The following is a 14,414-nucleotide window of genomic DNA, read 5'->3' as shown; positions in this document are numbered from 1 at the left end:
TTTGTATTAACAAATTACAATAAAAACAAAAAAAATTAGTAATTTCCAATTTCAAACACATACATATATACATACGTATATTTATATAACTATATGTGTTAGTGATTTTGTTAGAGAATATATATTGATATAGATGGATATGTATATGTATTTGGAAACTGAAAAAATAAATATGCGGGTAGTTAAAAATAAATAAAACAATGAAATATATCAGCTGATTGGTATGATGTGTGTAATATTTTATAGTTATTTTCTCATTTTCTGTCGTTTTTTTTCATGTTTATAAGATAATTTAGTAAGTATGTTTTTAATTATTTTTTGTATATATTTTAATTTTCTGAAAATCTGCCGTTTGTTTTCTGGTTCGCTGCTACTGCATTGCCTTCTTTTAGAGTCCATGAAACGTACAGCAGTAAATTCTTAATAGAAAAGGCCAAACATTGCCCCATCGTTAATGATGGCGCAGTTTTAGTAAGATTACAAAAGCATGAAATCATCCATCAAGTACAACTAATATCGTTCGCATTGGCATCCTTCTCGCCCTGATATAATTCTCAGCATCATTTTCCATCTTTTTGTTTGAAGCAGTTCTATGAGATTATTGTGGTTCATATCATTATTTTTTGGCAGGATTATCCCTCAAGAGGTCTAAGGTCAGTTTTTTTCTCTGCAAAATATAAAATAAAAAAAATAATGATTTAATAAGACAGCAATACTCAATATAACATAAAATCTACGCATATATACAATGAAAACAAATACTATATATATATATATATACACACATATATAGATGCATACATATATATATACATATATGTATAGATACATGCATATATATATGCATATATATACATACACACACACACACATATATATATATATATATATATATATATATATATATTGGGTAATTGCGCAAAATACGGGGGGAAATACGCTTACTAGAGAAAGGAGCTCTTTACATAAGTGGTTGGTAAAAGAACACTTTTAGCTAGTCGACACAATTACTTTAAATTCCGGTATACATACATACACACACATCCATCCATCCATCCATCCATACATACATAAACACACACATACATATATATATATATATATATATATATATATATATATATGGGTGTGTGTGTGTTTGTGTAGATGTATATATTTATAATTGCAGGCATGTATATCTTCCATACATATATATAGAGGGATATATATATATATATATATATATATATATATATATATATATATATATATATATATATATATACATATACACACAAAGATGAACGCAATATTGGCAGAGGTTAGGGAGATAGATTAGAGAATACGTAATACTTATTAGTCTTTTAATATTTGTATTAGGATTAATGCACTTTAATCGTCTTTGAATTCATTAGGGTTTATTGTAGCTGTTCTAAGTGCTGATTTGTCAAGAGTATTCTAGTCCAAATCCATCGTATTTTAAATGAAAGGAATGCTATTTTACATGCTGAGATTTAGCAAAATCTGTATCTTAAGGCAATATATTAGAATCGTTCTGAAATCTGCTTTGGCATGCGCTATTTGTAAAATTTACTTGACGTAGAAGCCTTTTTTTTCTACTGTGTCTACTTACCTGTTAGTATATTTTTCTGAAACTATTTCCAAAACAATATACCATTGTTAGGTTTACAAAAATCTATATGTGTATTTAATCGCTAATAATGAACTGTTTAAACGTATTGGGTGTTTGTGTGTTGCAGAGTTACTCAATGGTGAAGTACGTGGGTAATTTAGTTATAAAACTTATAAACTGCTGCATGAGAAATCGGTTTCCAGACAGAATATGCACATTTCTAAGATTATGTACAAGACGTTAAGATGTGCTAATGTATTCCTGATTGTATAACGTTTTTTGAGTGTGATCACTTTCCGTTTTACTTCAATCGATCAAACATGTAAAATATTTTTCTGTTCGAGCAGTTCTTTCAATCATATTAATGTGATAGATATCTTTTTACTAATAAGTACTAACATGAGTTTATTTATATGCCCGTTTGAAGGGTTTTAAGCTGTGCAAATGTATCTTATATATTGTGTTTTTGGTTATAATATTTACTACATACCCACTATTATTAAATTATTTTTCATATAATTAATATTAGCATGAATGATACAAAAAGTGAATTAATTTCCGCACATAAACTAAATGAAAACTTTCGGATTTCAGTTGTTAAATTACTAGTAGTGGGTTACCTAGTACTTTGATAATGTCAATATATTAAAATCTTTAATAAGTATGGCGAGCCACGTACATGGGTGTATCTATAATGAAAATCAATGAACATATTTTCTAGAACAATTTACCTGAATGCCAGCAAGCCTACATCAACTATTATATATTCTCTATAAAAAGACACAGTGTATTTGTTATGTGGAAACTAACACGTCTTAAAATAAGAAATTTGGTCACCCATCCATAGCCTTGAGACCTCGGAGCAGCATAGGCCATCTACAACTTTGTAGATGCTTTTGTAGCTAGGACTTCTTTTTCAGGCTGATGGTGCTAGTCTCACGCCCATCTTTCCCAGGAAGGCATATACAGAACCGACCCCACCCAAAGTAGTTACCCATCTAAGACTGGCTAGGCTCAATATTGCTTAACTTCAGTATTCTATCGAGAACTGGTGCGTACACGTGATTGTGCCGTATTTAAGTGAAGTATGCTTCTCTCTCTCTCTCTGCATCTCTCTCTCTCTCTATTTTCAATTTCAAACGATAAAATCAGTTTTATAATATAATGTGTATACCTTTCGACCGTTATGGCAAATCCAGTCTGGAGAGATTAATTAAACTCAGGAGGATCCGACAGTGAATTTTATGCACAGTTTGCTCATAATATACATATAGTTATTTAACTTACACTGTTTTTTTTTATTAAGTAGGATTCGTAACTGAAGTGCATACCATTTATTAAACTCATATTATCTTGTAAATAAATAATTGTGCCAATTTGTGTTTAAAATAATCGTTTTTTTTTCAAAATTGTTTATGTGTTACATAATAAGGGCTGTCCCCTTCTACTGTAAGTAGGAAAATAGAGAGATTTAGTTAAAATGAAAATGAAATAGAATAGATGAAATTCGAACCTCGTAATTTAGGTTTAGGAATAGATTACGAGAGAGAATTAGCAAATGGAATGTAAAAAACAAACCATTGTTTAGCTTAGAGATAAAATAGTTTTAAGAAAAGAATGTGCATTGTCAATTCTGTTCTGAAAAACAATTAAGAAATGCAACAATAAGATAATTTAATAAACATGTTTTTAACATATTGGAAATATAGGTTACTGGGAATATATGTAAAAATTCCTTTTGTAAACAAATAAAAAAGTTTTGGGCAAGCATTTCCAGAACCCGTGAAAGAAGACACATGGTTTAACATGTGTATTACGTCATGGAAAATGGGAAGTTCTCGATATAGTTAGAAACTTTAGAGTTAAGCGGAGAGAGTCTGGGAGAGAGTCAAAGGTAGTCTGAGGACGACAGACGATAGTCTGGATTTGGGAGTCAAACGTCTAGAAGCGAGACGGTCACCTTTAAAAAATAGAATGTGAAACTTTGAATTCCTGAAAGCAAAGCCACCGGCCGGTCCATGGAAATAAACCCAGCATGTGGTTTTATAAACGTCGTCATTGTGTTGTAATTCTACGAAAAAAGTAAAGTGGAAATTGTCATTATATGTCTTCTATATCATGTGTTTTAAAATGTCTTTACATACACAATGTGAACACTAAGACTGTCTCAACACTACCTCCCCACTAACACTTCTAAGTATGACCATTTCATATATATATGAATCTCTTCATAACACGAACACAGAACGCAACAACATCTCTCTCAACAGCAACATCTCTTAATAAAACTCTCTCTCAATAAGAGTATCTAAGACTCTAAGACGCTAAGACTGCACATTTAATAATACTCCTACAAATATAACATATGTTCATACTCAAAACCTTTATTTGGTTGATTATATATTATGAGATTAGGAGAACTTCAACAAGTTAGTTTAATGAATATTGTTACCCTACGTGTAATGTATTTTTTTTATTATATGAAAATCAATTACTACATACAGAAATTACATTTTCCAGAAAAAGGGGTGTACTACATAAATACCTCATAGAATATGATTTAAATAATATAAAATATTTCATTTGAAAAATATATAGTACATGATGCGTTCATATTTTGTAAGAGGCTAGAAACTCGGGCGTGTGTACATTTTCTGAAGAATATTTTGCGTACCCCCCAATAACAAAATGAAAGGAAATATATTGCTGTCTTTTTAGATATTATCTTTCATTATAAATCATTTTTGACAAACAGCATGCGCATGCCGTATCGATTATAGCAACTTGCTATTTGAATATTTGACATCGTAATGCTTAGGCAGTGTTTATAGACGTTCGCCTAAGAAAAAACTTGCATTTAAAAAACAAACATGATTACCGAATATACAAAAAAATCATTTGATTACAAATGATAAATTTTACAAGAACCTCTGTCAAAAAGAAACATGCTTGTAATTGTGATAAAAAATCAAAAGTTTGCAAAACCATTATCGGCAAAATATTGCGCAGGTGTAATCGAAGTTATGTTAGACTAGTGAAACACAAAGACCGAATTAACGACATCCCGGCGTAGTTTCAGTGACAATACCATCATTAGAATTGCCTTTCTGGTGGTCACAAATACGCGCAGTTCTTAACAAGTTTGATATATCGTACTTGTAAAGAAATGAGCGGACAGAAACCAACCTTTCGAATTACAATGTGTGCATCCCCATCTTAATACGAATTATCCTTTACCGTAATCGATAATAAAGACGTAATGTTATAGTTTTATATATCAGCCCGTTGACGTTCTGCCTACACACCAGAAATACATAACCTTAACGCTTGAAAGTGGTAAAATAATTGGCTATGTTAGTTTGCTTAAATCATTGTTTCATTATATATATGTGTATATATATATTAAAATTATTATATTAATATATGTGTGATCGTTTATGTATATTCATGTTATTTAATTTATTTATTTGTTTTTGTTCTGTTGCTTTAAAAGTTTTTAAACTAACAAAAACAATAGAAAATAAATAAATAAATAAATTAAATACACATGGATATACATAAACAATCTCACATGCATTTGTAATTATATATATATGTATATATATATGTGCATATATATATATATATATATATATATATATATATATATATATATATATATATATATATATAAACTAGCAAAAAAGAACATGAATGTTGCTTTAAAACAGATCCTTTGTCCGGTAAAATACATGCCTATTGGCTGATAGGAAGGGGCGCGGTGGATACTAGAAAGCTGATTGGCTAGCTAAATTCTCAATAGAAGAGGACCATATAAAAACGATAAACAACCACAGAATTCGCGCACAAGCCTGAGGAATCCTAGAGTGGATTAAATGCCGAATATTCAGTGTAGCTTAATCGATCGCCATATATATTTTATAAATTACTATATATATATATATATATATATATATATATATATATATATATATATATATATATATATATAGACATGCATATATATATAGACATGTATATATATATATAGACATGTATATATATATGCATGTATATATATATATATATATATATATATATATATATATATATATATATGCTTGAACTTATTTTAATTTTAATTATTCTATCTCCGTTCGTTCTCAACTTTTTATTATTTATTTTTAAGTTTGTCATTATTTTATGTTATGTTACGTAATTTAATTTAATTTTATTTTTCCCTCGCAGTTTACTTTCATATAATGTTTTTATCTAAACCTTTTAGATTTATTGGTTTTTATATAGTTTATTGCATTTAGTCCCTATACATTTTACTGCATATTATTTTATTTCACTTTATTTCACACTATTATGGCCATAGCTTTTATCACATATTTTATATTTTTCACCGTCTTTATTCATTTACGTCTTTTTTTTTCTCTTAACATTAACTTCGTAATACGACATTCTCCTTTTTTGTTTCCTTTCACGTAATCACCCACTTTTATATATTATCCTACTATTTCACATTTTAGGCAATTTCTCTTATTCGGTCATATGCGCATCATCTTATCTCCACTTACATAAGACTCGATTTGTGCATGCTTAACAGTGTAATATATTATTATTATTATTATTATTATTTTTATTATCTGACTTAACATTTGCCTTAATCTATACCATTTAGCTTATTTTGGATAATCCTCCAATGTATTTCTTGTTACATAGGCATCACCACTTATCAAGGCACAGAACCCCCTCGAGGGTAAGTGTTAAATAGTGTACAGTAGTGAAGTAGCCGATATAATAATCGAATGTAATGGAAATTCGGTAACTTTCTTATCTTAAAGGGAACACCTCATCAAGAGCTTGTTTACGTTGGAGTTGAAGACAAGCAGGTTGTAGTCAACTTGAAAGCAGGAACATTGACGAAAGATTTACAGGCGAGCACTTCTAAGAAAAAAAAGCTTTGTTCATTAAATCTATGTTTACGTTTACGCACAGAGAAAGAGTGGGGGGAATTATTGATAGTGTTTTCAACTAGACGAGTGTTTCTAGTGAAAGTTACCCGAGGTAGAATATGGATTGAGGCCCACTCGAGCACTTGCCATGAAAATAACGATAAAGCAGGGAAAATCTCGCAACATCCATTCTGTGAGATAGAGGTTGCAAGGAAGAGAAAAGGACATCTACCCGGCTACGAAGTCTATTTTGAACTTTATCCAAGCAGGACAAGTCCTTTCGCTCAGCTCCTGCCCAGATGCGGCAACAGTACTCCATCCATGGACGTACCTAGCTCGTATATATAGAGAGAATTGCATTAGCAGTGAGCTATCTACTGGATCGATAGAACTATCCCACCATTAATCCTCGGTCCTTGGCAACAGATTTGATGTACGTGCTCCATTCCAGATCAGAAGTAAAGATCAAGCTCAGAAGCTTTCAAAAGATGAGGACTCCTCAAGGCGAGAGTTATTCAATACAATTGATGCCATATAAAGATCACAGCGTTGACTATGTAAAGATAGAAGCTGGGTTTTACATGCACAAAAATAACCAGCCACTTCTTTCCTCATTGCTTTACGTACTCAACATAAGGGGAGAGAGAACTGGAGATAAATTGGTCGTTTAGGGTCATAGATGAGCTACAATAGATGGTAGTGGCATCAGCATAAATGTCTACGAATGAAGTAAGGATGTGATTAATGTAGATCATGAAGTGAGCTGGGCACAGGATTGACCCCTGAGGAACTCCAACATTGATACTGTGAGCTTCTGATTTTGCCGAACAACTGCTACTCTTATGAACCTACCAGAGGGAAATGATTCAATAATTGAGAAGTCATTTCCAGTTATACCATAGCTGGAGATCTTGTGAAGTAAACCTTTATGCAATACCCTATCAAATACATTTGTTATGCCAAGAGCAATTGCCCTTGAAAGGTAGCCTTCGACGAGATATTCGCTAATCCTATGAGATATAACTGTAAGCACATATGCTGTAGATCTAGCAAAACGGAAATCAGAATGTGTGTCAATAAGAAGGTTCCTTTTGCTGGGATGGTCGATTACTTCTCTATTTAACACATATTCCAGCAGAATACTCATGACGCACAGTAGAGGGATATGAGCGATCACCTGAATTCTTACATATAGGGTATACTGATGAGATTATCGAGGGTGATGGGGAGCAATTCTCATTAAGACAACGTTTAAACGGTTTCTTTAAGTATGGGTGCTAGTTCTGGTTGAAGATTTTTGAGTACTATAATTGGAATACCATCAGGGACGGTTTCTTTACTGGAATTAAGATTGTTGATTAGCTTGCCAACATCACGTACATATATCTGTATATAACTTAGACTGATAAAGGAGCAAATATTTGTGGTTGCAAGCTTCGATGGCAAAGGGTAGGATTAGCTGCAGAGTTCTTGGCAAATACTTTCGCTTTTCTGATGCTGACGAGATTACCTTAAGTCCATTGATTATAGTTGGGATAGAGCACACGCATATGTACAGGACTCTGTTTTGCTATTTGCCAACACTGGTTGGATCCAAGTCGCTACTCAGCTACTTTGGTCTCGAGGGACTGAGCATAAACCTATCTTGCGTTCTTTATTACGTTCTTACAATGGTCGCGGCAGTCCTGAAAGCGGCTTTAGTCTCCATACATCTATTACGTTGGAAGAAATCGAAAAAGTTGTTTCTGTGCGCAATGACAGCAGAACATTCTGGAGAGAACCATGGCTGGCTGTTAGGTTTTGTTGGAACTATTTCCGGGGTATGAAGCAGTCTATACCTACAATTAACAATTCTGTTTGGTATACTACTATATAGGACACACACTTTTTAAACATGGAACACAGAGGTAGATCTGATATAAATGTACGGAAGCTATCCCAGTCAGCCGTAGAGTATGCATATACTGAACGATGAAGAGTTAATTCTGAGGACTTATACATTTAATTTTTAACTTAGTTGATAGAAAAGAGTGGTCGAAAGATCAAAGTGGAGACAGAAAAAAACTGAAAATAGTTCAGGGCAAGTTGGGGTCGTGAACAATCTGAGTGAGCAAATAAGCAATGGAGAAATCGTGACAGCACCTCACCTCATAATCGGCCTTTTGTGAGTGTGTTAACTATTCCACATTGTGAACATTAAAGCCTCCACATAAGTGAATATTAGCTGAAGGATAAGCAGATAGAACGTGGTCAATTTTCTCAGATATGCTTTTAAAGATAGTAACTCCGTTAATGTGGGGGCGATAGAGAGCAAATATAAACCCAGTAGTGTGAGCAAGTGCAACCCGGAAGGACATATAGGTTAGGTTAAGATCTCCTCTATACATGCCCCTTCAACATGGAAAGCCATTTTAATATATAGGCACATATTCCATGACCATGGCGATCTCGAGAGTCAGATTTGGAAGTTAAGTTAGAGTATCCTTTAATTACGAACTCCTCTAGGGAAATAGTCTGTCCAATTGCAGTTTCGCTTAGAAATAATAGGTAGGTTTAGTCTCCTGTATTTGTTGGAAAAGGATTCAAATGTTACTAACTAATTATGTTTATTATTATTATTATTTTATTATTATTTGTATGTTTATTAAAATGTTAATAATAATTTTTATTAGTCATACTCTCACATCCCCATTAGAGTTTACATTCACCTACACATATATATTATAAATCGGCAATGATCAATCACATACACTCTTCCATGATGCCTCTATATAAAATATTTTTTAAATTCCCATCTGATTTTCAATTTTGCATCGCATGTAACATAAATACCTCCCCCATCTTATTTGAGAAGCATTAAGCTCTGAAATACATACGGATAAAGAGCATTTAAAACACGTCCACGGAATCCATGCGACTGGCGACTGGCGACTGCCTGGGAATTTTATATTCCCATGGAACTTCCTCCTTATGAGAAAGCCTATTAAAGCAGCAGAGCATTTGTTACGTGGCCATTCTATTTTATATAAACAATATATACACATCCAGCCAAATCCCAATTACGATATAATATTTTTGTCATATTAGAGTTTCAAGAAACACAGCCATGTTCGTTAGTGTTTCATTGACTCTATATACCTGCCATATCTACATTGATAACAAATGATAGAAACGATCAGAAGTTGTGATTCTTATGCTCCTAAAATAGAATCCTGACGACATGAAATACAGATTCATGGCTGAAAATTTCCTCATTTCACTTTTCAATACAATTGTGAAAGTTTAGGCGAGTGATATTTTTATGCGCGTGTTTTCCATCATTCGATAGAATTGTTGTTTTGCCCTCATGTAACACGTCACTCTTCCTGTTGTTCAGATGTGGTATTATAACATATTATTGATATTAAATCAGATAGGCTGAATTCAGATTTCTTGCAACATAGTAAAATATTTTAAGACTGATCAATATGTACAGTAATCTTGGGCAATTCTTGTAACTATTATTGCTAGACTGATATTTAATAATACATTTTTAAATTAGCCCAACAATAAAGAAACATACTAAGATTATTTATAATTATATGAGGTTTAAACGGTTTTTTAAACCTTATATATATATATATATATATATATATATATATATATGCATGTGTAAGCAGTATATGAACACTTGTACAGACGCGCATACATAAGCACATACATATATGTGCATACGAACTTTTATATATGCACTAAAAATATCAATTATGCTAGTGTTTAACTAATTAAATTGCTAAGGAAAAATAAGTACACATTCGGAAATAATAAAACTACCACAAGAGTTAGGTCATTTTGTAAAGAGCGTGACCCAAATAAAACGGGCCCCAACTATAATTAGGTCCCGTGTGTTAGTGTTTTGTTCGAATGAAATGAAACTTGGATAATAACTAGTTTATTATACTCAAAACCTCACATCAAAACACTAGGCTCTTTGGCCTTTTTTTCTCTGTTTACTGTAAAATGTTCAGAAAAACAATTGAATGCCCTCTGTTTTTTTTTGGGGGGGCGGGAGCCACCCTGTATTAAAAATTAAGCTTTTTAACACTGCATTTAATCTGTAAACTCACCAATAAAATGTGAAATGTATGCATATTTATATTTTTCTAAATGTCTCCCTTACTCATTAGCGGAATTAATTTTTCATTCTACATGCTATATAAAATAGACGGTCGATGATCATTAAAATATGCAATATGGAATTATGTGTATCGTTTTATAAATCTGATTGGAATATGATGCACCAGTTGTTAAAAAGTTCCGAATCGAAAAAAGATATAAACACATATTAATTCCATCTAATGTAATAAAATATTTAAATCATAGAATAGAAATTGTAGAAAATATTAAATCAGAATTGAAAAAAAAAAAACATGGCTTACCAGTAAAACTAATCACAAAACGAAACCTCGAAACAGTATTATATATATAGGTCTGCTTTTTTATCATTAAAATAACAATGATTAACCAAAAATTGTTTATTGACGTATATTTTACATTTCCTTTTCATTTTTGATACAGGGTTACCCAAAATAGTCTTACACATTGAAGGTCAGAAAAATGAATAAATAAATAACAGTTAAATAAAGTAAATATTTTGTTTTTATTTTGTTAAATATACGTAGAATGTAAGTAAAATCTAGTAGGTCAACATTTATTCATATTTGTGTTTATGCAGATTTACGAATATTTAACGTTAGGGCTAGTACTTCTTCGAAGATTGAACAGTGAGAGTTTCTTATGCGCAAAGGTGTGGCCTTCTAAACAATTATCTGAGAGCCATCGTGAGGAAGGAATGGTTTTAATCGGACGGTTCAACCTCGAATACTTCAAGATGCGCAATGCGGTATCTAAAAGAAATAGTGATATTAGTCGGCCAGCTATATCAACTGATCAAAACACCAGAGACGAATATTGGCTGAAGAGAGCTTCATAAGGGTACCTAAAACGGTCCTTATTATCGGGCTTAAAACCGACGGTACCAATGATTTGTCTCATCTAACAACTTTCTGTACACAATATATATATATATATATATATATATATATATATATATATATATATATATATTAAAATTGGGCTTACGTCCAGGTTCCATATTTCTAACATTAAAGTGTTTAGACCCAGGTTTTTGGAGGAGTCTGCAAAGGTGAACTCTTTCAACTTTCATCTTTTGGCAACCAAAGTTTTGCTTAAACACTTATTAAGAACTTTCTGCATGTCTAAATACTCTTTATGAAAAATTAAAAAAGATGTATACCGAGAAGAGGCCGAATAATTTGCTAGAGACAGCAAAGGTAAGATCTTTGACTCCTTGACACACAAGTTATATACAAAAACCGATTCAAAAGCTTGCCCTATGTCTGAATACTTATTATGCAACATTTCAATTGTTTAGACCAAAAATTGTCGGAGAAGTCAACTTTTTCCAAACTTTGACCCCAATTAATAAATCGTAACATTTATTGTTTTAGGCCATTTATTGAATGAAAAGGTTTGATACATATCAAAATAATCTACAGTAAAAATTTAAAATATCTAGACTCAGAATTGGTGGAGGACTTTAATAGAGTTGTCAAAGCTTAACACGATTGATAATATTAGTTGCGCTGCTATTTTTTTTAGTTTTTGTTAAACATTTATGTCGTCAAAATACACTGTCTAAGGCTAGATAAAAGAGTTTGATTTAAAAGATTGTCGTTCTGTATAAATTATGAGTGGATACACGTTTGAATTTCGTCAGCGCGTTTAATATTATAATTTTTACAAACATATGGCAGTCACAATTAAAGTGGAAATAGTTGTCTTAATATAATATCTTTAAGCTTTCCATATCCCTAACTTAATTACATGCTTGTGAAGAATATTTAAAAATGACATTAAGTAGTTTTACACTGGACATGAGGGTAAACTAAATGTTACCGAAATGTTTTAAGTTGAGTTTTAAAGAAACGAAACAAAAAATTGGAATATAATTGTTGTTGAAAATTGAACACGCATAAGAGTAGAGGTTGCGACAACGATAGAGGTTTGAACATGTAAACTAGGCACCGCCAAAAATGGCCGCAAAATCAAGTTGTTGTTGTTTTTTAAAACTAAATTACATTTATTAAAATCCATTATTTCTGAGTAACTTTTTTTTTTCCAGAAAGATAAAACCCTGAATTTTATCATATAGAAAACAGAATAATGTAAAACTTTTTTTACTATTTTTAATTCAATTTTAAATGTTAAATTTTCCCAAAAAGTTAACAATTGTTATTTTTTGTCTTGCACAAAAAACGTACTTAAATATTTAAAAAAAAGGGTTTTTGAAATAATTTATTTATTCATTTATTGTCTAACTAAGATTTAGGATGATTTTCTAAGAGAATATGCAAAAATATTATAATATAAGTACCTGAATTTCAAATAATTCCACTTATTCATATATGTAACCAGATATTTCGCGTCGCCGAAGAGTTCAGATCGACTCTGTTTACGTTTTCTTTCGATGAGACGAAAACTATGGAAGACTAAACCGGCCAAAAAAACTTATTTTTCAGTGACGAAAATTTCAATGTATTATTAAGCTGAGGCTGGCCAGTACCAGATGGGTGACCATTTGTATGAGTTTGGTTTTTAATGTGTATGTGTGTGGGGGCCAGGCTCCCCAAAATGGGGGGAGGGGGCAATTTAAAGCAGAATAAAAAAAAATTATTTCAGCGAGTTTGGTCCACCGTAGTCGAAAGGCGACAAACGTTTTCAAACGAGATCGAAAAAAAATGATGCTATTTTTAACACAAAGGGCACAATATTTATCGATTTTTTTTTTTGTATCGATTATTCAAAGCATGCTCTGTTTAATAATGGTCATGCATTATTCGGCTCGCTAAAAAGAAATTGTTAATTTATTTATCAAAAATTTTAAAATGGCTTTTTTCGTATAAATATAAAAATTTTTTTTTTTTGTTTTGCTTAACTTAAATTAATTATTTTACTTAACATATTCACCGAATTTCACACTTCAAAACTCAAAAGCGGGATAATTAAACACAATCGAAGTTCTGATATTCAGACGTCAAAATAAGGTATGCAAACACTTTTTTTTTTTTTTTTAAATCTATAATTCTGTCCCTTACAACAACACAATATGTTTTGTTCAGTTTCAGATGATTATTTTAAGCATATTTGTTCCCACTTCAAAACAAGGGGGGTTTGTAAGCAAAAAATATATATATATAAATATCGTTTATGAAAAATAAGTACACTGTTATAAAGTTCATTCTTCTCCTAATAATCGCTGAAAATTTCGTATTGATCGGATAATTACCTGATTTTTGGTAGATTTTTAAAAAGACGGTCCGTCAAAAAGTACTGACCTGTCCCCCCAGTTTTGGCGGTGCCTAATGTAAACAAATCAGAAAAGTCATTTTTCATAATGATCTCGGACGTCAGTCCTCTGTTTCGTTTTTTCAAAAAAAAATATTTTTTAATGATCTAATTTTATTCCTCCCTATATCATGCATATACGGTGTAAACTTAAGAAAATGCATTAAGCTTAATTCGCATATAAATAAGACCGATATGGTAGATAGCAATGGACAATATTTATCCCGTTTAGTAGTATTAATTAATATTTAGTGTATGGATACTTTCAATATATATTATTTTAATAAACCTTATATTATATAATAAAAACACGTTCTGAATTTTAATCTTAGTGTGACGTTTTTATATATATTAGAAAAGAGGCATGAGTAAATCGTTGTAAGATTTGTAGTGCTTGATAAATTAGCTGGTATATAAATATATAACTATAATAACTTCTATTATTCATTTTTACT

The 14,414-nt window shown here is 31.3% G+C and overlaps 1 protein-coding gene across 2 annotated transcripts in view; it reads right to left on the bottom strand.

Annotated features, from left to right (window-relative positions):
• Nucleotides 1-215: 215 nt before the first annotated feature.
• LOC145291447 (uncharacterized) overlaps nt 216-14,414 on the bottom strand; it is a 551,809-nt gene continuing 537,610 nt past the window's right edge. For both annotated transcript variants that reach the window (XM_080137300.1, XM_080137301.1), the window contains exon 5: nt 216-667. In XM_080137300.1, coding sequence (XP_079993426.1) covers nt 617-667 — 51 coding nt within the window. In that variant the 3' untranslated portion in view covers nt 216-616. The remainder of the gene's footprint in view (nt 668-14,414) is intronic.

Source organism: Euprymna scolopes, chromosome 12 (assembly GCF_053919585.1).
Source record: "Euprymna scolopes isolate OS-2025 chromosome 12, ASM5391958v1, whole genome shotgun sequence".
Taxonomy (NCBI): domain Eukaryota; kingdom Metazoa; phylum Mollusca; class Cephalopoda; order Sepiida; family Sepiolidae; genus Euprymna; species Euprymna scolopes.
The sequence above is the reverse complement of the archived record's forward strand: the minus strand, read 5'-3'. Positions and strand labels throughout refer to the sequence as shown.